Source organism: Equus przewalskii, chromosome 5 (genome assembly GCF_037783145.1).
Source record: "Equus przewalskii isolate Varuska chromosome 5, EquPr2, whole genome shotgun sequence".
NCBI lineage: Eukaryota > Metazoa > Chordata > Mammalia > Perissodactyla > Equidae > Equus > Equus przewalskii.
The window spans coordinates 69,398,894-69,422,851 of record NC_091835.1 but is presented as its reverse complement, the minus strand read 5'-3'; the positions used below and the strand labels follow the sequence as shown (position 1 = coordinate 69,422,851).

The window sequence follows — 23,958 nt, the reverse complement described above, 5'->3', positions numbered from 1 at the left end:
CTTGTTCCAACTAGTCAAAAAATAACTGCTCTTGTTATCTCTCTAGTCCAGACAGATAAACCGAGCCAATAAGCGGGAAATTCGAGAAGCTAATAAGTACTTTTTCATTGAATCCTGTATTGCTCTCTTTGTTTCCTTCATCATCAACGTCTTTGTTGTCTCAGTCTTTGCTGAAGCATTTTTTGAGAAAACCAATGAGCAAGTGGTGAGTAAGCCAGGGTCATGAGTGGTAGTAAATGTGAGGGTAAGGTGAAGGCTGGAATGGGGTAGGAAAATATGACAATGACTTGGACCTCAGGGGAAATAGATCTCTAGCCTCAGTGCTGACCCCTAAATCACTGCACTGGTCAGGGTCTATAGTCTGGGGACTGACCAAGCTTAGACCCATCTTTCCCAGCTTTTGGCTAAGAAGGGAGCTTGCCTCAGACTAAAGATTGCCTTATGCTGTTGGTGGCTTCACATCTATTTGGCTCTTTGTCATCCTCGTTTGTTTCCTGTTTATCAACTGCCAGTCCTGCCATTTGGTGTTCAGGACAGGTTGGGAAGAGTCAACAAACAGAAAATAGACCCTGTGGCTGGGACAGACTGTTTTGTCAATTTGAATTCTCTGTCACCTTGATTCCTGACCACCTATCTAGTTTTGATCACCACTTTCTTTCCCATCTATAAGACCTCTGATTTCTGGTTCTGCTTGGACTAAGGACTCCCTCTTCTGGGTGTCCTCTCATATTTGAAGCCATCTTAAGGGCCCTCTCCCCCTTTCATTATTTAAAATGACCCAGGATTTATGTATTACCATGCACACTCTAACTCAGTAAATATTTTTGATTACATGGGGGTATAGAAAGATTATGGAGGAAGACCACACGTGACATTACAGCCAGTCTCTGTCCCCATCACAACCTGTATCCAGTGTCTTACCTCCAGCCTATGTCTCATAAATGACTTGCATGTGATCTGTAGGAGACCTCTTCTTATCTGGTCCTTGCCTTGAAAATAAAAGTTGCTTCTAAACTGCTTTGTGTTCCAGGTTGAAGTGTGTAGAAACAGCAGCAGTCCCCATACTCACCTTTTTCCTAACGATAACACAACACTGGCTGTGGACATCTACAAAGGGGTAAACCTTCAGATTTGTGGTCTTTGCTCCTGAATCAGTATTCTGGGAATAGTATCCAGTCTTTTCTGTGGGTTCACTTCAGAGCTGAGGTCATCTTCTCTGGAATGTCATTTATTTCAGAGGTTCAGATGCCAGACAAACATTTTGGATTACATAGAGGGAATAGAGGATAAGCTGGAAAGATGAATTGTATCAGCAATTCCCAAACTTGTGTTGACAGTATATTGTTCTATAGGATATTAACTGGGGTGACTAAAGGAAGTGTTCCTGATAAAGTGCTCTTTATTGGGGTCTCTCAGTTCCTTTTATGTTGGTTACATTGTGAACCTCCAAGAGTAGAATTATTTATTTGACCTTTCTCTTCACTCTTATTACCATCTTCCAGAATAGCATGTTAAGGGATATAATTTGAGAAATGTGGTGCAGGCCTTTTTTTTTTTTTTTTTAAATATTTAAGATATAGGTTGAGGATGAAGGCTTTAGGACCTTGGAGAAGAGAAGGGAGTAGGCTGAGGAGTGACGGGACATCCAGCAAAATTTAGGTTGAAAGCCTTTATGATGAGGTCAGGACCTGGGTCTAGCTTTGGGGATAGTGCCCAGTGCGGCACTTGGTGTAGGTGGGTGCGTGGCAAAGAAGAGGGAGAAATGCCACGGAGAAGTGCTGTTTTGGGTGTTACCTAAGCTGATCATTGACACATACATATCTTTCTCTCTTGCTCCTCCCAGGGTGTTGTGCTGGGATGTTATTTTGGGCCTGCCACACTCTACATCTGGGCAGTGGGCATCTTGGCTGCAGGACAGAGCTCCACCATGACAGGAACCTATTCTGGCCAGTTTGTCATGGAGGTACGTGGTGTTTTGACTGCTATAGACTAGAGGAAGAGGACATTGCCTTTTTGTTACTTCTTCTTAATCCCATGCTTCTAAGGTCTTCCTGAACTTCCTTTGACCTTTTTCTTTTTCCAGACATTCATCCTGCTTCTGTGTTTTTTTCCAGGGATTCCTGAACCTAAAATGGTCACGTTTTGCCCGAGTGATTCTGACCCGCTCTATTGCCATCATCCCTACTCTGCTTGTTGCCATCTTCCAAGATGTAGAGCATCTAACAGGGATGAATGACTTCCTGAATGTTCTGCAGAGCTTACAGGTGAGGAAGGAGCTGGGGAAACTCACATCCCATTTAGTCAGGCAGTATAATGTATTGCTCTTAGGTCCCAAGCCTAGTGCTGGCTGCTGGGGAAAATTCAGAGGAAGAAAGAGGCGTGGTCTTGGTTTGCAGTAAATGTATATGAAATCCCTGTCATTAAAAGACTTTTAGAAATGGCATGATTTGTTAAAGCCTTTCGAATGGGAACTATAAGCTATAATTACATGTAGAACACAGAATTATTGTTCATTAATCCAACCAAACATTAAATAACTACTAGGTCCTATGGAGATTAAGAAGACAAGGCAGATACAAATATTTGTAAAGATCCTTGCGATCCTAATTGATGCTGGTTCATGACAACTTTACTGATTTTAGCATAATGCTCGAGCATGTTGGGATGATGGGAATAATTTCTCATGGGGTAGAGGAGACAGGGTCTTTGTTTCCCTTTTGCTAACAGCGCTGTTCTCTGGGGTGGTACAAGGACCCCAGTAGTCCCATCTGATCTTAATTCTTTCTTTTCCAGCTTCCCTTTGCTCTCATACCCATTCTCACGCTTACAAGCTTGCGGCCAGTAATGAATGACTTTGCTAATGGAATGTGAGTATACTCCTCTCAGTTCCCCAAAGATATGTGGGGGAAAGGTCTCTTTATCAAACAGTCCAGTCAGAAAATGAGTCATATAGGGGAACTATATGCTTTGAGAGATGACTGCTAGAGCTGCCCTCTCAATCTTTGGCTTAGAAGATGGAGACTGTGAATATAGTAAACGAGGGCAAGCACATTTTTCATTTCTAGGGGGAAAAGTTCAGCTTTTAGGGCTTTAACTCTTCAAACTCCAGCCCATGAAGTTTAAAGCGCCTTAATTTCATGTTAAATGATCTCAATGAGAAAGGCATAAGCTACCTTTTATATACATCTTTAAAGGATATTGGGTATTTGAAATGATTTGTTGCATCTCTAGGGATTCTCATGACTTGTTGCATTTCTAGGAACTTAAATAATAGGGATTATTTGGTAGTTTATTTTTTCCTCTTTCTCCCTATCAGTGTTTAACTTTGGCTCATTTAACCTAATCTGAGACATATTAAGAACCATTTTTCGGTTCCTTTCGAAATGTTGCCTACTCCTGTCCTGTCTACCTGACAAGACACAGTGTCCTTTTCTGTGTGTGGACAGGTTAGACTATTCTACCAGTCACTGTGCTGTTTCTTTTACAGAGGCTGGAGGATTGCAGGCGGGATCTTGGTCCTTATTGTCTGTTCCATCAACATGTACTTTGTCGTGGTTTATGTCCAGGAACTAGGCCATGTGGCATTGTATGTGGTGGCGGCTGTTATCAGTGTGGCTTATCTGAGCTTTGTGTTTTACTTGGTAAGTCCAGTCGGGAGGGGGCAGGGGCATAGGTTTCAGGGATGGTAGAGGTGGGGCTGACTGACGCTTGGAAATGAGAAGACTGCAGGTAGCAATCTATCTCTGGGTTATTGAGACAATTTATGTGAAATTGTTAAATCAGGAATGGTTAAACAGTATTTTTAATCATAAAATTTACTTTGGTTCCTAAGAGCTATCATTTTTCTATTTCTGTCACTTCTGTCTGGTTTCTATTCTTACCAGTTCCTAACGAGAGAGTGTAGTATGTTTGAGGAACTAAAAGAAGAGCGGCAGTATAGAAAGTAGAGAGTGTACAAGCTGGGGTTGGAGAAGGGGCTGTGCAGTGTGATTTCAGAGCTTTGGGATGGGTCACAGGTGGATTCACAGCCCTCCCTGCTCAGCTCTGTCACTTAATAGCTGGACAATAAGGAAATAAGTAAATAGCAATATTCTCTCACTGAATTATTTTAGAATTATTTAAAAATGATGGTTATAAAACCATAGCCACATCTAAAAGGAATGTAGGATTATGTATACCCAGATGATAAAAATCTTTTTCAAAAGTCAAGTAAGTTATGTAAAATGGTAATAGTATTTGTCTTAGGATGCTAGGATTATGGATATGTTATTTTCTCTATTTTCCAAAACTTCTGTAATGTTACTTATATTAATGAAAAACAGCTACAGCGACAACAACAACAAATCCACCTCCCTGTTCTGCACAGGTTTCTCTGAAAAACACAAGGGTTGAGGATTAGGGACAGCAGAATGTATACAGTATCTGCTGCAGAGAATGGTTAAGGATGGAGGCTGGACACCTGCTGTGGATTTTTATATCACTTACCTAGTCCCCCTGCTAATGTTTGCCACAGCTTAGGTACTTGATTGAAAAAATACTTTAGTGAATATTGAAAAGTTATGTCCTGGATTGATATAGCCCTTCTCTTTTCTTCCCTGGTAAATCTTGGGCACACTAAGATTATGCTGACCCTGTAATCTAGGGCCTTACTCCAAGGAAACCCAAGTAACTGAATATGTCCTTGACAGGAATTGTTTTTATAATTTGCTGTAGAAGTTAAGGGAATCCTTCCTTCATGCAAATTGGTTATGAGGGTCCTAAGTTGTCCTCAGTCAGCCTGAGACCGTTGAGATTGTTGAAGACCCATTTTGAAGGCTGAGGGCTGATTCTAGATTCTGTTTAGCTCCAAAACATGTACGTCATAGAGCAGCTCAAGAACTGTTCCAGTTGTTAGTCTGTCATTCATTCCCCCATCGTGAGGAATGGGGTAGGACTGAAGAAAAGTGGTCTTCAGGGAACTCCCAGTCAGAGAAAACAAACAAACCACAAACACAAAGCAGTATGAACAGAGGGAACTCAGTATTGAAAATAGTATAGAAAAATTTTGTTGAGGAAGGCAGATTCCAGGATGTTTTGAAGGGAGTGTGGGGTTGACAGAATGATTTGGGCAGCCTTGGTGGTAGAAGACAGGCAAAGCCAGATGTTCACGGAAGAGAGCAGGTTTGCATCTGAGCGGTGCAGTGTGAGCAGTCATGGTGGGAAAGAGGGCTCTTCAGAGAGGCTGGTAAATGATGACCGTATTTTATCTTCCAGAGTTGGCAATGTATGATTGCACTGGGCATGTCCTTCCTGGACTGTGGGCACACGGTAAGCATCTCTAAAGTCCTGCTGACTGAAGAAGCCACCAGTGGCTATACTAAGTAAACACTGGATCAGTCTGTCTGTCTTCCGCAGGTAGCCATCAGAGCCAGTGTGTTTCTATGGTTTACTGTGTGAACATAGCCAAAAGTATGTGCTGTTGCACAAACTGCATTTAGGACTCAACTATTTGCTGGGGAAGACTTTGTTTCATGTATGTTTGAAAGATGGGATTTTTTTTTTCTTCCTGACGTCCTAACCTGGGAACTGGATTAGGTAGGATCTTTGAAAAACTGACATTTGCTGCTATCGTTCCAACACTAAACTCTTAAGAGCTGCCCAAGGGCCAACTTGTTTTATCCTTTTGAGAGAGAATCCTCTATGCGTGATTCTTAACCAGGCTATGTGTTAAAAAAACGTACTTGGAAAATGCAGTAAGTTTTTCATGATACAAATTACCAAATGGGTATGCAAGTTTTGTTTATCAAAAGATAATGGATTCTAAAAGGCTGGGAAATACTTTCCTTATGCATACTCTTTCAATTATTTTAATTATAAAAAATAAAATCTCCACTAGAGTGGTTTTGTCCATATTAAATATAAAAGTATGAGACATTTACCTCTATCAGATTCAGGATTCTTTCAAGTAATTTCCACTTCAGATTTCTGAGTGGAAGTTATGAAGGATGAGAAAGCATAAATAAATGGACAAATAGCAAAACTCACCTGTAGAAGGTGGTTACTAATTACCTTTGAAAATTACTTTGAAGATTTTCCTCAGAGATTGAAAGTTTATCAGGATTTTCCCAGGAGTCCCTGTTTTAATCATGTTAAAACAGACCTTTCCGGATGATATTTACTCTCGAGCATATAGAGTTGTAAAATCTTCACTGCCTCCTCCAGGAGGATAGTAATAAAAAAGATGGGAATGTTTATGAACTGACGTTCTCATCAGACTTTGGGGTGAGGCAAAAAGACTTGAAAGGAGAAGAGCAGCCATCTGTTTTACTCCTGAAAGCCACCTCCTGCCAGAATCGTCATGGTTTTCTGATGCATGTCCAAGACAACTTGCACGACAGTCTCAGGAGCTGTGGACCTAACCGTTGCAAAGCTCTCTCCCTCTCTCTCAGCAAGTCAACAGGTGTCACTATGGTTGCAAAGTTCTCTCTCAGCAAGGTTGCACTGGGCTACCTCTCTTCAACCATTCCCTCAGAGGGAAAAACTTTGAGACCAGACGGTGGAGCTCTGGAGTCAGAGGAAATGGGTCCCTTCAGCATGAAGCTGCTTCTCTTCAGCCACTTCTGACATTTTTACATGTGGAGCCTGAGACTATGTGATTGTCTCAAATCAAATCACATTTGTCTGGTGGAGATAATCAAGTCTGTTGTAGCCATTGACTTGATGAGGACAGTAATGGGAATGGCCTTGAAGGACTTCTCAGTTTTGGAGCTTTCCTCCTGGAGTCCTGGTTGATTGATGTTCTCCGTTCATCTGAGCCCCTAAAGGCATTACTGATGATATTTTGCACACAGTCAAAAGCACAGACTGGATGGATTGTCTTTTACAAGGCATTAAGGGTAAACTACTGTGTTTCACTGACCATACCTTTATCTTAGCCCTTAAGTAATATAGCACAGGATCATGAAAGACAAATTTCCCTAACTGTTCCTCCTCATATCCGCCCCTCTCCCCTACCATCACTTCTCAAACTGGTCATAAGGGCACTCTGTGGAGACATCAGGGACTGACATCTTAAGCTCTTGTCTGGCTGTAGTAGGTGAAAGTCAAATTGACAAAAAAGATTCTTTGTAAAGACAGCACAGTAACATTTACCTTTGCCTTGAGTCTGGGTGAGTCCAGTCAGTCTCAGACTCACAAATATTTAGAAGCCCAGATAAAAGCTGCTTGTTTTCTTTTAAAAGTTATATTTATGATTTTCAGGGATGGAAAATTTCTTCCCAGTTAAATGGCATTTTATAATACTATGTGTGTCGTATTTTACACTCCCACACCGTATTCCGTTTGATCCTCTTAGAAAATGTACCTTAACAAGTACGAGTACTCTGGGTGCTATAAACAATGTTTAGAACTTGGCTTCTAATGCCAGCATGTGCAGTGTGTTTGTGTAGAATGTTTAAGGATATACAATTGTACTGTATGTAAATTGATCCCATAAATGTTCTCCATAAATGTGACATGAAATAATTGTGCTGCTGCTACAGTATACTGGAGTTAACAGTGATGGGGGTGCCGGCCCCGTGGCTGAGTGGTTAAGTTCGCGCACTGCACTTCGGTGACCTAGGGTTTTACCAGTTCGGACCCTGGGCACGGACATGGCACCACTCCTCAGGTCATGCTGAGGCGGCATCCCACATGCCACAACTAGGAAAAAAGGACCCACAACTAAAATATACAACTATGTACTGTGGGGATTTGGGGAGAAAAAGTAGAAAAAAAAAGTTTAAAAAACAAAACAAAACAAAACAAAAAGTGATGGGGAAGATCTGCAGCCCGGCTCCTGTGAGGTCCTGCTAGTGGCGTTAGGTGTGCTTACCACTGAGCTTTTAGTGACCACTTAACAGTGTGTAAACTTGGTTTGTAATTAAAAAAACTTTTCTTTTTCCAACTTGGTTTCCTGGGTATTTTTTTTAACTTTGAGAATACTTTATTAATGGAGTCTCAAAAACTTTGAAATACCAAAACATCAGTTACCACCTGGAATGACATATTAAGCCCACACTGTTAGTGATTTTCTCTTTAGAAGGGATAGAGGAATAAATATTTTTAGTCCCCAGAAGACTTGATTGCAGACCCCAGACACTAATTTCTGTTTACCCACTTAGTCAGATAGTTTTGCTATTGCTCAAGGTCACATCATTACCATAGTTAAAGTTGAAAAACATTGTTACTCTGCCCTTCTCTGCTCTAAGCCGAACATTTTTATATCTGTCGTCTTGTTTTCACCAGTGAAGTAAGGTTGTATATTCTGTATGTGCTACCAATAAAAAGTATGAGTATTTGAAAAGAGAAACCAAATTGTTTAGCTTAGAAATGAATGAGCATTTTGGCAGATGTGATATAAAGGGAAATATTGGCACCATTTAACAAAAACAAAGCTCAGGCCCAGTAAACTCCCAGCCCTGTCGCCAGACTCGACAGCAAAGTCAGCACTTCATTTGTCCTAAGAGTCACTAGAACTTCCTGTTCCCTTTCTCTGTTGCAAGCTTTCCCTCTCTGTCTCACAGGAGCCTAATATTGTAAGTGACACTGGAGAAGTGATCTGGGAATTCTGTTCTCCATGTTGTCCCTCGTCATTTAGCTCTCCGTTCTTAATTTGGGTTTGATTTCAGAACTAAGATAGGATGCATAACAATGTGAAGGTCCCGATTTTGAGACATTTCCTTTAGCTCTGCCCTCTGGAATGCTTTCTGCTCCTTCATTGGATAGGAACAATGATTCTAAATGCGCCAGCTTCTCTTGGCACCTTAGCTTATGAACATTAAAAGTGGCTAACATTTATTACTATAAGCTAGTCCTGGTGTGAGCACTCATATGACCTCATTTAGTTCTTATAACAAGAAGATCAGCCTCTATATAGATAAAGCAACTCAAAGGCCAAAAAGTAAAGTAACTTCCCCAAATCACATCAGTAATAAATGGGCAGTTGGCATTTGAACTTGAATAGCTTAACTCCGGAGCCCATGTTATCATTCCCAAACCATCCTATATAATATATAGTACACCCTTCATGTGAGGCTAAGACATCAAGCTTTGGTGTGCAGCACAGCAACATCAACACATTGAAGCATTTGCTTGATACTCTGATTAGTGCTAGAATATGTTTTAGCTTAGAAACTGCCAACTGGCAGACTAATTTTGTTTGGCCTCTGCTAAATTTTAAAAAGTAACTTTGAATGCTTCTTGGCAGGCATAGAAAATGGGCAGGGCCCTCTGATTCTACCCCAGCAGTAACTAAGAACTTATAGTAAGCTTGCTCATTTGCATTACCTCTCTGCTCCTGAAAGTATTTTAGCCTATTCCTGAGCCATTTAACCCCATTTCTCAATGTCTCAGAGCAATATGACAAATTTCTCCAGTGATGGAGTTCTGTCCACCAAGTCCTCTAAGTGATAACCTCTGGGGATCATGGGACTAAAATAATACTGCAACCTTTGTTTACTACGCAATGAGGAAGCCCACCACCTCAGCTCAGCTGAGAAAAGGCTGCAATGGATTGTCCGTGTATTTGACAATTACTCTTGGTTACTAAAACGTAAGATGTAAGACCCAAAGTGAATTAAGCAAGCTGAGGTCTGAAAAGCTGTTTCTCTGCTCCAAGGCCAGTGTGACTCAGTAATTCCCTAGGCCACTAGTTGAGACTAGTTTTATCTTGGGCTCCATTTGTCTTAGCTTCACACAGTCATTACAATCCCAGACAATTTGTAATGTGTTAAAAACAACCCACTATACTCACTTGAAGACTAACATCAGATAGCATATTGATGTTCTTAGCATTTTCAAATTTATTCCCATTCTATAAATGAGTAGGATAAGGCTCCAGAAGGATCCATGATTTGCTCAAGTTCAAAGGAAGTGGCATAGTTAGAGCCTGAACCCAATTCCAGTGCTTTTTCCACTATACTGTAATAGGAATATTTTCTTCCAATGAATTTATAGTCCGCATTCTGCATTAACTCACAGGCTGTTGGTGCCAGGGGGCAGTAACATTCCTAAAGTCCTAAGTAGTAACAGTAGGGCTAAAATGAGACTCAATGATTGTCCCACAATGTATGCAGAGGAGAGAAGAAGAGTAAAATGCAACTTCACAAATCCCAACACAAAGCATCTGGATTCCGGTTTCCAGGACTGGGGTCTGGCAGTGTGTTTTTAAAGTAGCTGAAGTGATTCTGATTTAGCCTGACAAACATTTGGGACCCAAAGGTCATTTCCCTCTCTCTTAGCACATGCCATTTTATGGTGTATTTTTTTCCCTAATGAAAGGCTTTTCTCTCTCAGTGCTAAAGAATAATGGGGGGTGTTGGCCCCGTGGCTGAGCAGTTAAGTTCACGTGCTCCACTTCAGTGGCCCAGGGTTTCACCCATTTGAATCCTGGGCAGGGACATGGCACCGCTCATCAGGCCGTGTTGAGGCAGCATCCCACATGCCACAACTAGAAGGACCCACAACTAAAAATATGCAACTGTGTACCGGGAGTCTTTGGGGAGAAAAAGGAAAAATAAAATCTTTAAAAAAAAAACAAAAGAATGGGGCCCAGATAATAGGGTTCAGGATTTAGACCATTTGAAATTTGATTTCTAACTCACACAGTACTAAAATACAAAGGCACTCCGTGTGTTTGCTCTTAATAGCCTTATCAGGAGCACCCATCTGAGGTGGAGTGACATGAGAATAGTCAAAGTGCAAATTTTGCTGAGGGTATTTGGCACTATCTCAATCCTTAACTATTTCAGCTCCTAGCTATTTTATGTACCATAAATCCTTCATGTATCTGTAAGCCATTTCTTTTCTGAAATAAAAATCAATATAGTGGTACTGAAAAAAGGCCTAGATTGATATGCTGATTGTAGGTACTTAAGTGCCAATTTTAATATTCAAATACTTGCAAATCAGTCTAACCCTTTTCCATCTTTTTGTCCATAGTACCATCTGGGATTGACAGCTCAGCCTGAACTCTACCTTCTGAACACCGTGGATGCTGACTCACTTGTGTCTAGATGAGTGACAGCCTGAGAGACTGTATAAGAACCACTTTGTCTTAGTCCTTTTGTGCCAAGTGTCCTGTTAACATATCTCTGTTTGTTCAGAGGTGAGTTTTGTTCAAATGTTTTGAACAAAAGCCAAGATTTCCTCATGGGAAGAGTCTTAAAAGCTGACAGCTCTAAGTGTAGGTCAGAGACCCACCCACCTCACAACAGTCCTACAACAGCCAGAGTTAAATGTTTGGCCTGTGATGGCCACACACCCCCATGGGCTTGTGTCTTGACTTCTGGAATTTATAAAATATATATGTATATATATTTATATAAACCTGAACATATCAGTTTGGGTAGAGTTTTAAGGTTATATAAATTTGATAGATCTTTTGTATTTTTAAAAAACATTTTAGATAAATCAGATATTAGTTTTGTCTAGATCACAAGTGAGAAAAGAAAGGGAGTCGTGCTCTTTTTCAGAATGAACTGGTCAAACTGACTTACCTTTTAAAGTGATGGTTGATTATGGCCAGTTAAATTTCACTTCGATTTTGAATGACCAGACTCTTAGTAACTACTGATACTAGCAGATCTTTCTAAAGAAAACATTTCTTCTATTCGGCAATTATATTTAATCTTGGTTACCGGTGTGCTTTGTAATTATTCTCTTTGTTGTTGCTTTTCTTGAATTTTTCAGAGATATGATGGCATTTTCCAAAGAGCTTAATAATACCTAGTAACAAGATCCAGAAAATATACTTTAGCCAATGATCAGTTTTCCATGCTGCATTGTAACTCAGCCCCTTCTAGCATTCAAATTTTAGGTATAAAAAGAAGAAACTTCCAGCATTTAACTTTGTAAGTCCCAACAGAAGATAATAGAGGTATTAGTTTTCTTCCTAATGTTCGTATAGTCCTATCATGTCTTTTCTTCTCACTTTTCCCATTAACACCCCAAACACCATTTCTAGGTCCAAAGTCTGTTTCCAGGAGTGGCTAATATTTCTAATGTTGACTTAGAGGGAATGCTAAGCATTTTATTTTAAGATACTTATGCCAAGTAGCATGAGATTAGAACCAGACTGTGACTTGGAAGATTAGTCCATATGTCACAAACTTCCTGCCTACATATGGGTTATAGATTTTTTTTTTTGACCCCTCTGTGTAGCCAGGATTTTTTTCTTTAAAATTTTTATAATAAAAAACAATATTTAAAAATGGAAAGTTTTTGCATAATTATCTGATCAAAAAGTCAGAAGATTTTCAACACTGGACTCACATTCCTGCATAAAAGTGCAGTTGACTGGAATTGAATGGCAGCTATCCATTTGTAATAGAATATACTCCAGGGTGGCATACACCCCACTTCACTCATTTCCTTCCATTCCCAAAGGCAGTGAGTTTGCAAACCCTGTAGCCTTTGTATAACTTTGAGCATCATTTTCCTCTTTCAGCATAAAAGTTAAATATCTGACCTCTGCCTTATTTTAAAACTTAGTACCTTTCAATAAGACTTAAAAAAAAAAAAAAACAGACATTGCTTATTTTCATTTTTAATGACTTGGCCCTCTAAGTGGCAGGGATTGTTCTAAGATGATACTTTAAAATTCTCTCATTTCTACTTCAGGGGCCTTTGAAACTTCTGATAAGAGCAGCAGCCTCGCAGCAACCCAGGTTACAAGTCCTTCTGATCTTAAAATGAAACTGAATTAACATCACTTATCGGCTGTCACTTGAAAAAGAGCCTTTTAGAATGAGTTTCAGTGTTTTGATTTTTTTATACACAGACAGCAACTCTAGATGAATCAATTTGTTGGATTTTCCTCCTTCCCTGGGCAATTTAATTTCTCAGTAGTTTCATTACCAGAAAATGTTTGGGGAAAGAAAAAAAAGGCAAAAAATATCCTGTTTTGCAACTCATAAAAAGGTGAGGTAGATGGTTATACAGAGATTAAGTACCTTGGGGATTTCTGTAGCTCTTCTCCCTTCTTCAACTGTATGTTACTAGGAACAGACTAGAGTTTACAAAGATTTATATATAAGTATACCTCTCAGGTTATACAACTCCTGTAATCAGAAAATTTGATAATAAAGCAAAGTGAATCATGCTAAAACCAGTAGAGGAGATTGATGTCTAAAGACTGAGTCTTGGGTAAATTTTTTTTGCTAAGTTTAGTGAACATTTAATCATTTTCTAATTTATGATTTACAAATCTGGATTTCTATATTATGTGCTAATATAGATATTAATATATTCACTCTTAAGATTAACCTAGAGGCATACACTCACTCAGTTCCTGGGGTTTAACAGTGTGGAGTCAATTTGTAAAAGGATGCTCTGACAATGTAGACCCAGAATGTCACAAAAGTGCAATTAAATAATTGTTGCTGAGCAGCAGCTGCTACATAACTGTGTGTAGGCCTAATATAAAAGGGAGTCAGGGCATCTCCGGGCATGTGAAATAGTTTAATTGGTAATTGAGGTATCAGGGGTTACAGTAGCCAATGAAAACAGCCTTCTCAATTTTAAACATTATGATACTAAGCCACCAAAGCTTTGCCCCAGAAGTACTGTGCAAATTCAGGTACTGTATATTATCTATTTAAAGGATCTTCCTGCAACGTGACCCTCCCTCTTCACCCAAGCTAATATGGGTAAATGAGCATCCTGCATACTTCTAACTTTTCTCCATGTATGATTTTACATTTTAATTTAAACACAATTTTTGAGTTCTCATGCATAGCTACTTTTAATATATAAATACTTTGCATTGCTTTTTATAAGCATTAAGTGTATTACTTTAGCTCTCTCAGAGTAAGGTTAGAAAATTCTGGAACCTATTGGGTTTTGTGAGAAAAGCCCATTCCTAATTAAATACTTCGGTTCCTCTATTTTTAATGCTGAGTATATATTGAGAGAGTGGAATCATTCCAGTAGCCTAATTAGAAATATCTTTTCGTTGTGTAATCAACGTGAAGAATGACATTTCTATGCCAGCTCTCCTCAATTTTCCTGACCTTCATGGAACATATTAGATCCAGCTGCTGGAATATTTACTCTAGTGGAATAAAGTAGTTGGACTCTTCCGATGCCTATTTTCCAAAGAGGACAGTGTTGACCAAAATATGTGTACCTGTTGTTGCCACTAGAAGAGCTTCATGATAGGTACAAATGACAACTTTTAAAATAATTACCTGTGCCAAAGGAGACGAGTGTATACATACAACAGGGGATTAATATCTCTAATGCAGATGTATTTTCAGATATTCCTACAATTTTCCCTTCCCCAAACACTGGATTTCGTCTTCCTGTCAGAGTAACCCTCCACTACAGGAAACATCAAGGAAAAGGAAACCACCACCACAGATCGTCTTACAGTGCATTCTTTATTTTATTTCAGCGAATACTTTTTTTTTTAGTTTTCTTTCCCAGGCTTTGAGTCTTAGGGAGTAAATCTCAGTTATGACTGTTATAACTTCAACAAAGTCTAGTTAATTTTTTAGAATGCTAGGGCAGTTACAGGGGAGTTTGAGGTCACAGGTATACTTAACATTTCATGTCTATTTTGGTTTCTTGTGTCTTCTGCAGTGTCATACCAGATTAGCAGTAGCACATTGGGACTAAATCTTTTCACCCCCACAATACTGCCATCTGGGGGAAAAGGGATTTTTTAGCAATTTACCTTTGTACTCCAAGAAATACTTCCAAGAAGTATAAAAATATGTAGATATTTAAATCTTAGACATTTATGTTTGTGGTAAAATAGTCAAGTTTCTATATAAGAGTAAGGTAGGTACACAGTGGTGAAACAAATTTAAATAATAACATGACCATTCTCCTCTGATGTAATTCTTGGTCATTCAAAAAGGGAGTTTATAAAGCCTTAATTACCTTGCCCTATTTGGGGAGAATTAAGCGATGAGCAGTGTGTCACATTTAATGTGGATATAGAACATTTTTTCTGTAGCCATTATATAACTGACTCCTAAATTTCAAATTGGTTTGGCATAATATAAATTATTTTCTGCCACTAACTAGAAAATAAAAATTTTGAAAGTTAGAAAATCATGTCCTAGGTTCTGAAAGACATCAGCAAGGATATTTTTGAGTTGACTATGATTGTTGATTTGGAAATCAACTTCTTAAACAATTGAGACTTACTATACAATACTATGAGAATTCTGTCTGATACTTCTGCAGTTTAATTTGCTACGTATTGAAAATTCTTCATAATAAATGGTTTTCAGAAGTCTTCTTATCTCTCTTGTATGTAACTTCATTTTTTGGACACATTGAAGAATCGAGGTCTAATGTAATCCTTATACATAGAATAGAGAACACCTAGGAACAAAAAGATGTGTATCAACAGAGTATCCATGGGAAACAGACACTGAATTTCTTCCAAAACTGGCCCACAGTTTAAAAACAAATGCCTTCCAACTCACTAATTTTTGGTTTGGATCATACAAATGGCTCCAGAAAATAAACCGAACAAAACAAAACTAAGAGGCCTTTAAGATCAATCTAAATCTAAATTTATGATGTTACCATGCCACCCTAAAGTTTGAATTTTAAAAAATTGGTGAAAAAGTTAGGAAAGTGGGAAGATTAGGCTAGATACTAAGATAAAAATAATAGGCACCTCAACTTAGCAAACATCTATTCAGTGTCTACTTGTGCTCAGTATCCTGAGGAAAACAAAGGTGAGTGGATCTAATCCCTGCTTCTAGGGATTTACAGTCTAGTGGGTAAATTAGCTGTGAGTTTCAGCAGATGAGATAGATGTATATCTTCCACAAGGATGAGGTCCCAGGGCTATGCAGAAAGGGGGAAGTAGCTGGGGAAATAGCCTGAGGAATAGAGGAGCCACTTCACTGAATTCTAGAGATGTCAGCAAATGTTCATACTCAAAGCAAGTTAAGGAGTCACAGATTTAAACCACAAATTCACCCCACTTCCTGGTCCATAGCAATTATCAAGCCATCAGCTATACAGTAGATTGTCTAAACTCAATCCTTCATTTTCCTTCTGCTTTCTTTCTGACACTGCTGGTTAATATCTTTAAAGAGTGCACAGAGGATAAAGGATCAATAAGTTAGTTCTCTTCTCAACGTGATAGCAAAGTGAGGCAGATGTCTGCATGACCTTCTAATGAAATAGTACTATAATATCATAGATGTATAAAATTCAAGCCAAAAAATTTTTAAACTTGAATCATTGTGGGTGTCTATGGAAATAACATTCTTAGATTTAGAGAGAATTATAGGACTCATTTCCCTGTGCTTATTAGACACAGATAATTCTTAACTCGTGTCTGCCTTTTAAATGTTGGTGTTCTCTGGAGTTCTGATCCCAACTCTTTTCTCACCTTATTCATACCTGTTCCTTCACTGGTAAACTAAGTCAGATTTCTAAGTTAGATCTCTCTTCTGAGTGTCAGACTCATACATTCATTATACTATATGTGCCATTTTCACATCTCATAGATAGGTGGTCTCCAAACTTTTAAATTGTGCATGAGCAAATATGTTGAGCATGTCCTCAAAATGTGCATTTTTTTATAAACAATATAAATGTAGTATGGTCAGTCTGTTTATTAGTAAAGCTTTTTTGTTTTTAAGATAAAAATATTTGCTTCCCACATCCCCATGGATCTCCTTAATATATCTCCTGGGGTATGAGTACTCTAATTGGGAGACATCTGCCATAGGCATCTCAGTCAGTATAATATAAAATTAAGAGTTCACGCTCTGGAGTGGATTGCCCAGGTGATTGAGAACAAGTAACTTTTCCTTTCTAAGCTGCAGTTTCCTTCTCTGTAAAATGAGATAATAACAGTACCTACCTCACAGAGTAAAATGTTGTTTAATAAAGACTTTATCTGGTCTTTGACCAGAGTTCCAGGCATAGAGCTTCTAATGGAAGTTCCAAGCATTTGGAACTTTGTTATTCATGAGTCCCTTAGATCATACCTGAATTTATGCTAACAAGGTGACTCATGGTGGGCTCCTAGGTAGCTTCAGGATGTGGCTGGTCATGCCAGAAAGACCAACCATGTGATTAGAGGGTTCTAAACCCCCAGGGAAGGGAGTAGGACCAGAGATTGAGTTTAGTCACATGGCCAATAATTCAATCAATCATGCCTACATAATGAAGCCCTAATAAAAACTCTGGACACTGAAGCTCAGTGGAGTTTCTTGGTTGGTAAACACATTGATGAGCTGGGGGGGGTGACATGCCCTGATTCCACAGAGAGAAACTTGTAGACACAGGCATAGAAGCTTTAAGTTTTGGACCCTCCAGACCCTATGTGTCTCTTTATTTGGCTGGTGCTGGTTTGTATACTTTATAATAAAACTATAATTGTAGGTATAGTACTTTCCTGAGTTCTGTAAGTTGTTCTAGTGAAATGTCAAACTTGAGGGAGTCTTGAGAACCCCTGAATTTGTAGCCAGTTGGTCAGAAGTGTGGGTGGCCTGGGGACCCCCAAAAGCTGATGTCTTAAGTAAGGGCAGTCTTTACGGGAACCATGTCCTTAAATCTGTGGCATCTGATGTGAGCTCCAGGTGGTTAGCATCAGTATTGAATTATATTGCAGTACACCAGATGGTGTCAGAATAGGTATCTATTAAGATTAAATGAGATAATGATATATGTGTAGTTTGCACATAGTAAGCACTCATTAAGTGTTAGTTATTATTGTTTTGTCCAGTATGCACTCACCCTCCCACTAAACCTGTTCTTCTAGGTTCTTTATATTTGTGAAAGGCAAAGCTTTCATCTGGTTGCCCAAACCAGCAATCTAGGAATCATCCTTGATTCCTCCTTCCTAACTTTTTCCAATCACTTAGACGCCAAGTCCTCAATACTTCTAGAATTAATCTTCTCCTATTTCCATTGCCACTGCCTTAATTCAGATCCAATTATCATCTATTGTTTTTTTTGTCTTTATTTTTTCCCCTCCTTTGCAAATCATCTCAAGTCATTTTTTTCTCCTTACGTTTTTTTCATGGTGAAATATAATATGCATGGAAAATAGTAGATAAAACTTAAACGACCAGATTAACAAATAGTTGTAGAGTGAACACCTGTAATTATGGACAGAAATAGAATATTGCAGGCAACCTAGAAGCCTCTCAGCTTTCCCTTTCTGATCATATTCCCCTCTCTTTTCCATAGGTAACCACTGTTCTGAGTTTTATGATAATAGTTTTCTTCCTTGTCTTTATGGTGTGACTGTTGGTTCAGTATTCCTAAACAAACAGTTTCATATTGCCTGTTTCTGATCTTTCTATAAAAAACGGATCTTTCTAAACTGCCATTCTGACTATGTTACTCCCCTGTTTAAACCCTTCACTGGCTCACTTCTTGTTATTCCTCTGCTTGCAACCATATAAATCTATCGGGGATTTGTTTTATATCAACTTAGCTGAGTGTAACTGTGTTTTCCAGAATTCCCTTCACTGCATATTTCTGGGTTAGCTTGGCTCACAAGAGACATTTTGCTTAGATTTGAAAGTGAAAGTTGAAGCAGCAGCTGCCACATTCCTTTTACACTTGGAAGGCTTGGTTTGGGATACCAGCTTGTGCATATTCCTGTTTACTGCTAGCTCCTCTCATTGTTGTTGGCCAGCAGTCAGGCCCATAAACCCTTCAGCTCCTTCTGGATCGCCTCCTCTAGCTTCTCTGGCTTCTAGGCCAGATGTGGATTGGCTCCATGATAGACGGTGCCAGCTTCTCCTACAGCTCACCCTATGATCAGAGTTGGAGTCAGTAAGAGACTGACTCAAATATCCATCTGTCCTTGTGGGTTCCAGCTCATCCTTGCATATTCCAGTTTATTTTTCCTTCCCAATCGCTGCCTTGCTAATAACTTCAGGTCCCAGCATTAGAAACACAAGCAACAGCCTAACATGGACTGTTTAACCAGCTTCCAAAATTGCTTAGGATCATATGTCTATAATAAATCCCTTTTTATCTATCACTACTAGTAGTTTTGCTTCTCTGTGTGAACCCTGATTGATACAGAATTTGGTATCAGAAGCTTCCGGAGGAACATAACCGTGAAGATAGGTTCTCTGGTCTGAGTTATCTGGAATTGGTTCTTTGATCTCATTAGATTTAAAGGTATTGGTGACCATTATTTTCAGTGCTAAAGAGGATGCTAGCAGTCCATGGCGTGCAGTAGCAAAACTTTTTAAAAAATTATTTCCTACAGATACCCTTAGTCAAGTGTCTATAGAAAGCAAGGCTTTGGGTGATCAAGCACTTGCTGCTATGGAACGTTTAGTGGAAATAAAGAATATAATAAGGTTGGTTACTTCTAAGTGTGCTGGAGAACTTGGGAAAACAATGGTGGGCTCAGGGCTTTTAATTCCTAGCTTCAAGGTCCTGTGAGGGACCTGAAAGTTTTATGACTTTCCAGAAAGAAACTCTTAAATCCTGCAGCCATGAGGCTGATATTTTTGAAATCCATACACAGGGTCTAATCCTGTGAGTGGCTAATCACAACCCAGATTAAATTCCCAACCTCACAAAGTCTCTTATGTTAAAGTTAGGGTATTGCTTTGGGAAAGAGTGGGACTCTGAAAATTGGGATAGGGACAAATGGGCAGATTTCAGTGGAACTGGATCCTCAAACCCCTATATTTTACTGAGACTCCTTTGCCAGTAGAAACAGCCCTTCCATCCCTGTCTGAAAATGACTGAATCTCGGACCAATAGGTAATCTCCACTAAATGAAGGTGAAACGCCAGAACTTCCTTGGTGTACTTCCAGGGTAGAACAGTGATTCTCTCCTGGCAGCGATTCTTCTTTACTGGGGCAGTTTTGTTCCCCAGGGAAATCTAGCAATGTCTGGAGACATTTTTGGTTGTCACACTTGGAGTGGGTGGGTGCTATTGGCATCTAGTGAGTAGAGGCCAGGGATGCTGCTAAACATCTTGTAATACACAGGACAGCGCTCCACAAAAAAAAATAACCCAGTCCAAAATGTCAGTCGTGCTGAGATTGAGAAACCCTGCCATCGAGGAAGGTATCCAAAGGCTTAGGGAGATTGGAATGTTAGAGTGGCTTTATCCTTCTCACTCACCCCCTAAATATATCTACTCCCTTCACCAACACTGTGAGAAATACATCTGTGAAGGGAGCCCTGGCATCCTTGAAGAGTTCTATGGTAACTATTTTTTTTTTTAAAGATTTTATTTTTTCCTTTTTCTCCCCAAAGCCCCCCAGTACATAGTTGTATATTCTTCGTTGTGGGTCCTTCTAGTTGTGGCATATGGGACGCTGCCTCAGCGTGGTTTGATGAGCAGTGCCATGTCCGCGCCCAGGATTCGAACCAACGAAACACTGAGCCGCCTGCAGCGGAGCGCGCCAACTTAACCACTCGACCACGGGGCCAGCCCCTATGGTAACTATTTTTTGTAAGCTAGAAATGACAGTGGGAACTGCTGGGCTCCCTGCATTCACTGGGGACGATGGTCTCCTGAGGTGGCAGGGGTCAAGTGGCAGCATTTAACTGACAAAGACAAGGAAAGCATGATTACTGTGATGGGCAGCAAAACCTAAGCAGTGATCAGAATAGTCTAATCCACAAAGATCTTTAGCATTGGCTAACTGATTATGGTGTCCCTAAAGTTGAAAGTGGTGGGCAGCATATAGGCGGAAAAGGTTTGATGAACAGAAGTTTGGCTTGACTCATCACAGGAGAGAGCCATGACTCCTTCACTAATTCCAAGATTTGTATTAATTCACAGACTCAAAGTCCCTTGAATAATGGAGAGGTCAGATCTCCTTAAGGAAAGACCCTGTTACACAGCCAAAAATGTAAATACTATAAATCCTCCTTCTGGCCTTCCCCAAAGGGACCTGTGGCCATTCACTAGGGTGAATAGTGAAATATTGTGGGAGATTGTTAAATATTGGTTCTGAATTGATACTAATGCCTGGAGAATTAGTGTGGTTTACCAAACTAGGAGTTTACGGAGGTCAAGTGGTCAATGGAGTTTTGTTGTGGGTCTATTTTGCAGTTGGCCTGGTGGGTCTTTGAACCCACTGTATGTATTTCCCCAGTTCTGGAATGTGTAATTGGAATTGACATACTCAGCAATTGTCAGAGTCCTCACATTGGCTCCCTGACCTGTAGAGTAAGTGCTGTTAGGGTGGGAGAGCCAAAAGTAAGCCATTCTAAGTGGCTCTATCTACCAAATAGTAAACCAAAGCAATATTGCATTCCCAGAGGGATTGTAGAGATTAGTGCCATCATCAAGGACTTTAAAGATGCCAGGCTAGAGATTCCTACCATATCCCCATTCAATTTGCCTCTTTGGCTAGAAGACAGATGGATTTGGGAGAATGATAATGGATTTCTATAAACTTAATCAGGAGATCACTCTGATTCTGGCTGCTGTCCAGGTGTGGTTTCATTGCTAGAGCAAATCAACACAACCTTTGCTATTTGGTTTGCAGCTGTTAATGTAGTTGATTACTTTTTCCTGTATCCCTTTTAGTAACGACCATCAAAAGTAGTGTGCTTTTACCTGGCAGGGCCAGCAGTATACTTTCACTGTCCACTGTCAGGGCTACGTGAGCACTCCAGCCCTATGCCATAATCTAGTTTGCAGGGACCTTGATCATCTCTCCATTTCACAGGACATCACATTAGTCCATTAGATTGATCTGATCTGACTATCAAGGGGAAACTGAGTTGCTACCATACAATGGTTGGCTAAGGAGGAGTGTGTCTGGAATGCATGATATCTTCTGGGGCATTTCTTAGTACTCCCATGTCCTGTGATTAAAGACAGTATTGGGGAAACTACAGCCAATACAGGCAGGATCAGTAATGACCCAGACCATTTAGGAATGAAGGTATGGGTCATCACACCAAATAACCATGAATAGCCAAGGTGCTCACTGTAGGCAAAGGGGGTATGAAATGGCTAGTGGAAGAACGTAGTTTTAATACCAGCTATGACCATCTGAGCAGTTGCAGAAACAAAGTCTGTGATAGGAATATTTCTTCCTTATTTTTATATGAATACATTTGTGTATACATTAACCAGTTTTTTTTTCTATTTGTCACTTCCATTTACCTACCATCTAATATAAGAAGTGTTAATAGTAGTTAACCTTATATCTCAGGACTTAAGTCACAGGATATCAAAGGGGAATGCAACTCAGCTCAAAGATGAATCAACATCACCCAAAGATGGATGTAGGGATTTGCATCCTCTTTTGGGAGAGAATTAGCATGTTTTTGGTTATACAAGGGATGGTTGATTTTGCCACTGTCTTTATTTGAAAGTTAAGTGTATTAAAAGAGGTGTGTATGATGTCAGGTTGACAGAGTGGACAGTAATGGATTTGTATTGTGTCAACTTAGCTGAACTATACTTTCCAGAATTCCTTTCCTTTTATTCCAAGTTATTGCACAAGAGACATTATGCATGAGATTTAGAAGGCAGAAGTGAAGCAGCAGCCAAATTCTTTTCATGCTTGGAAAGTACTGGTGCAGCATATTTTTGCTTATCTGCTGGCCCACCCTGTTGACCTGAGACAGCAATCAGGAGTGAGCTACTATGGCTCCTGCTGAATTTCCTCCTTGACCTTCTCTGACTCCTTGGCCAGGACAACCTGTAGCTCAAGGATGAAGGGCATCAACTCTTTCTGTGTCACTCCCATCATCGTATTTGGAGGTTTAGAGATGGTGAGAAATCCATAAGGGTTCTAGTCCATCCTGTGTGTTCCAGCTCGTCTTGGAGGTTCCAGGTTTTTCCTGCTTCTCCCACTTTACATCAATCTTTTCTGACTGCTTGCCCTGCCCACTTTAGTCCCCAGCTCCTCATACATAAGCAAGAGCCTCACAATTACCTAAGTCCAAATAACTATAATAAATCTCTTATTAGTTATGACTACTAGTAGTTCTGCTTCTCTCATCAAACACTGATTGATTCACCTCCCATAGGAAACTATGCAGACTTCCGCTAACATGCTATGCCCTTGTGCCTTTGTTTTTTCCTCTGCCTAGTTGATTCTTCCACATTCTTGGCTCATGATGTATTTCACATACTTAGAAAAGCCCTCCCTGGACTCTCAGCCCTAGTTGAATGCCCCTCCTTTGTGCTTGTGCCTCCATGGCAACATGTGCTCTCTCTGTCAGAGAACCTATGACTTTGTATTGCCTTCTGTTCCTGGTCTCTTCCTAAGGAGACTAAACTGTTTGAGGGTGGGGACTGAGTCTTATCACTCTGTCTCTAGTCCAGCACAGTGTCTTGCACATAGCAAGTGCTCAATAAATGTTTACTGAAGCACAAAAATGAGGACTCACTGTAACTTTGTAGTAAAGTTTCTTGTATTTTGTTCAAGATTTGCGTATCACAGCTCATAGTAATAAGATAATTACCATTTAACTCCCTGTACACAAGCCCCACATGCCTCACTACAATCCTAGACCTACTCTTAGGCTGATTCTACTCTGCACAGCATGAAGGGGATCTAAGAACATTGTGACTTGTTCTCATTAATGTAGACAAAAAAATTAGATAATTTAGGTCCCAAAGTGGTGGACATCTTGTTAAAACTATCTGATTTAGTTGTTGATAAAACCTGAATTAACCAGAAAATTTTATACCACCTGTTCTTTGGATTTGACTATGTAAGTATTGCTTAATTTATAGACTAATTTTAAAAGATTTGCTTATTCTCCTTGAAATAAAAGGAGAACAAGGATATTGAGACTTGTGTGTTCTAAAAACGTTTTCTTTCCAGTTAAACTACTTCAATATTTATATCTGCTGTTCAGATAAGCTAGGAAATATGACTGCTGCTCTTAGCTGAGGAATAAAGTCTGGGATCTATACCCACTGCTTTTAGCTGCATTATATAGGGTATGAACACTTCACTGCTCCTTTCACTATAGAGAATAACAGAACCCATAATCTA

The 23,958-nt window shown here is 39.7% G+C and overlaps 2 protein-coding genes across 24 annotated transcripts in view; one reads left to right on the top strand and one right to left on the bottom strand.

Moving 5' to 3' along the window:
* Positions 1-23,958, top strand: part of SLC11A2 (solute carrier family 11 member 2) — a 47,420-nt gene that overhangs the window by 19,578 nt on the left and 3,884 nt on the right. For 8 of the 23 annotated variants that reach the window (XM_070621299.1, XM_070621300.1, XM_070621305.1 and 5 more), the window contains 8 exons: positions 47-205; positions 1,031-1,117; positions 1,844-1,963; positions 2,115-2,264; positions 2,794-2,867; positions 3,488-3,641; positions 5,254-5,307; positions 6,429-7,924. In XM_070621299.1, coding sequence (XP_070477400.1) covers positions 47-205; positions 1,031-1,117; positions 1,844-1,963; positions 2,115-2,264; positions 2,794-2,867; positions 3,488-3,641; positions 5,254-5,307; positions 6,429-6,635 — 1,005 coding nt within the window. In that variant the 3' untranslated portion in view covers positions 6,636-7,924. Of the gene's footprint in view, positions 1-46; positions 206-1,030; positions 1,118-1,843; positions 1,964-2,114; positions 2,265-2,793; positions 2,868-3,487; positions 3,642-5,253; positions 5,308-6,428; positions 7,925-10,959; positions 15,272-20,239; positions 23,334-23,958 lie in introns of those variants that run through there. The other 15 variants (XM_008512384.2, XM_008512402.2, XM_008512407.2 and 12 more) reach the window with 4 other exon arrangements.
* The window catches only part of TMT1A (thiol methyltransferase 1A), a 38,260-nt gene continuing 29,501 nt past the window's right edge, over positions 15,200-23,958 (bottom strand). The window contains exon 5 of the mRNA XM_070621329.1: positions 15,200-15,354. Coding sequence (XP_070477430.1) covers positions 15,290-15,354 — 65 coding nt within the window. The 3' untranslated portion in view covers positions 15,200-15,289. The remainder of the gene's footprint in view (positions 15,355-23,958) is intronic.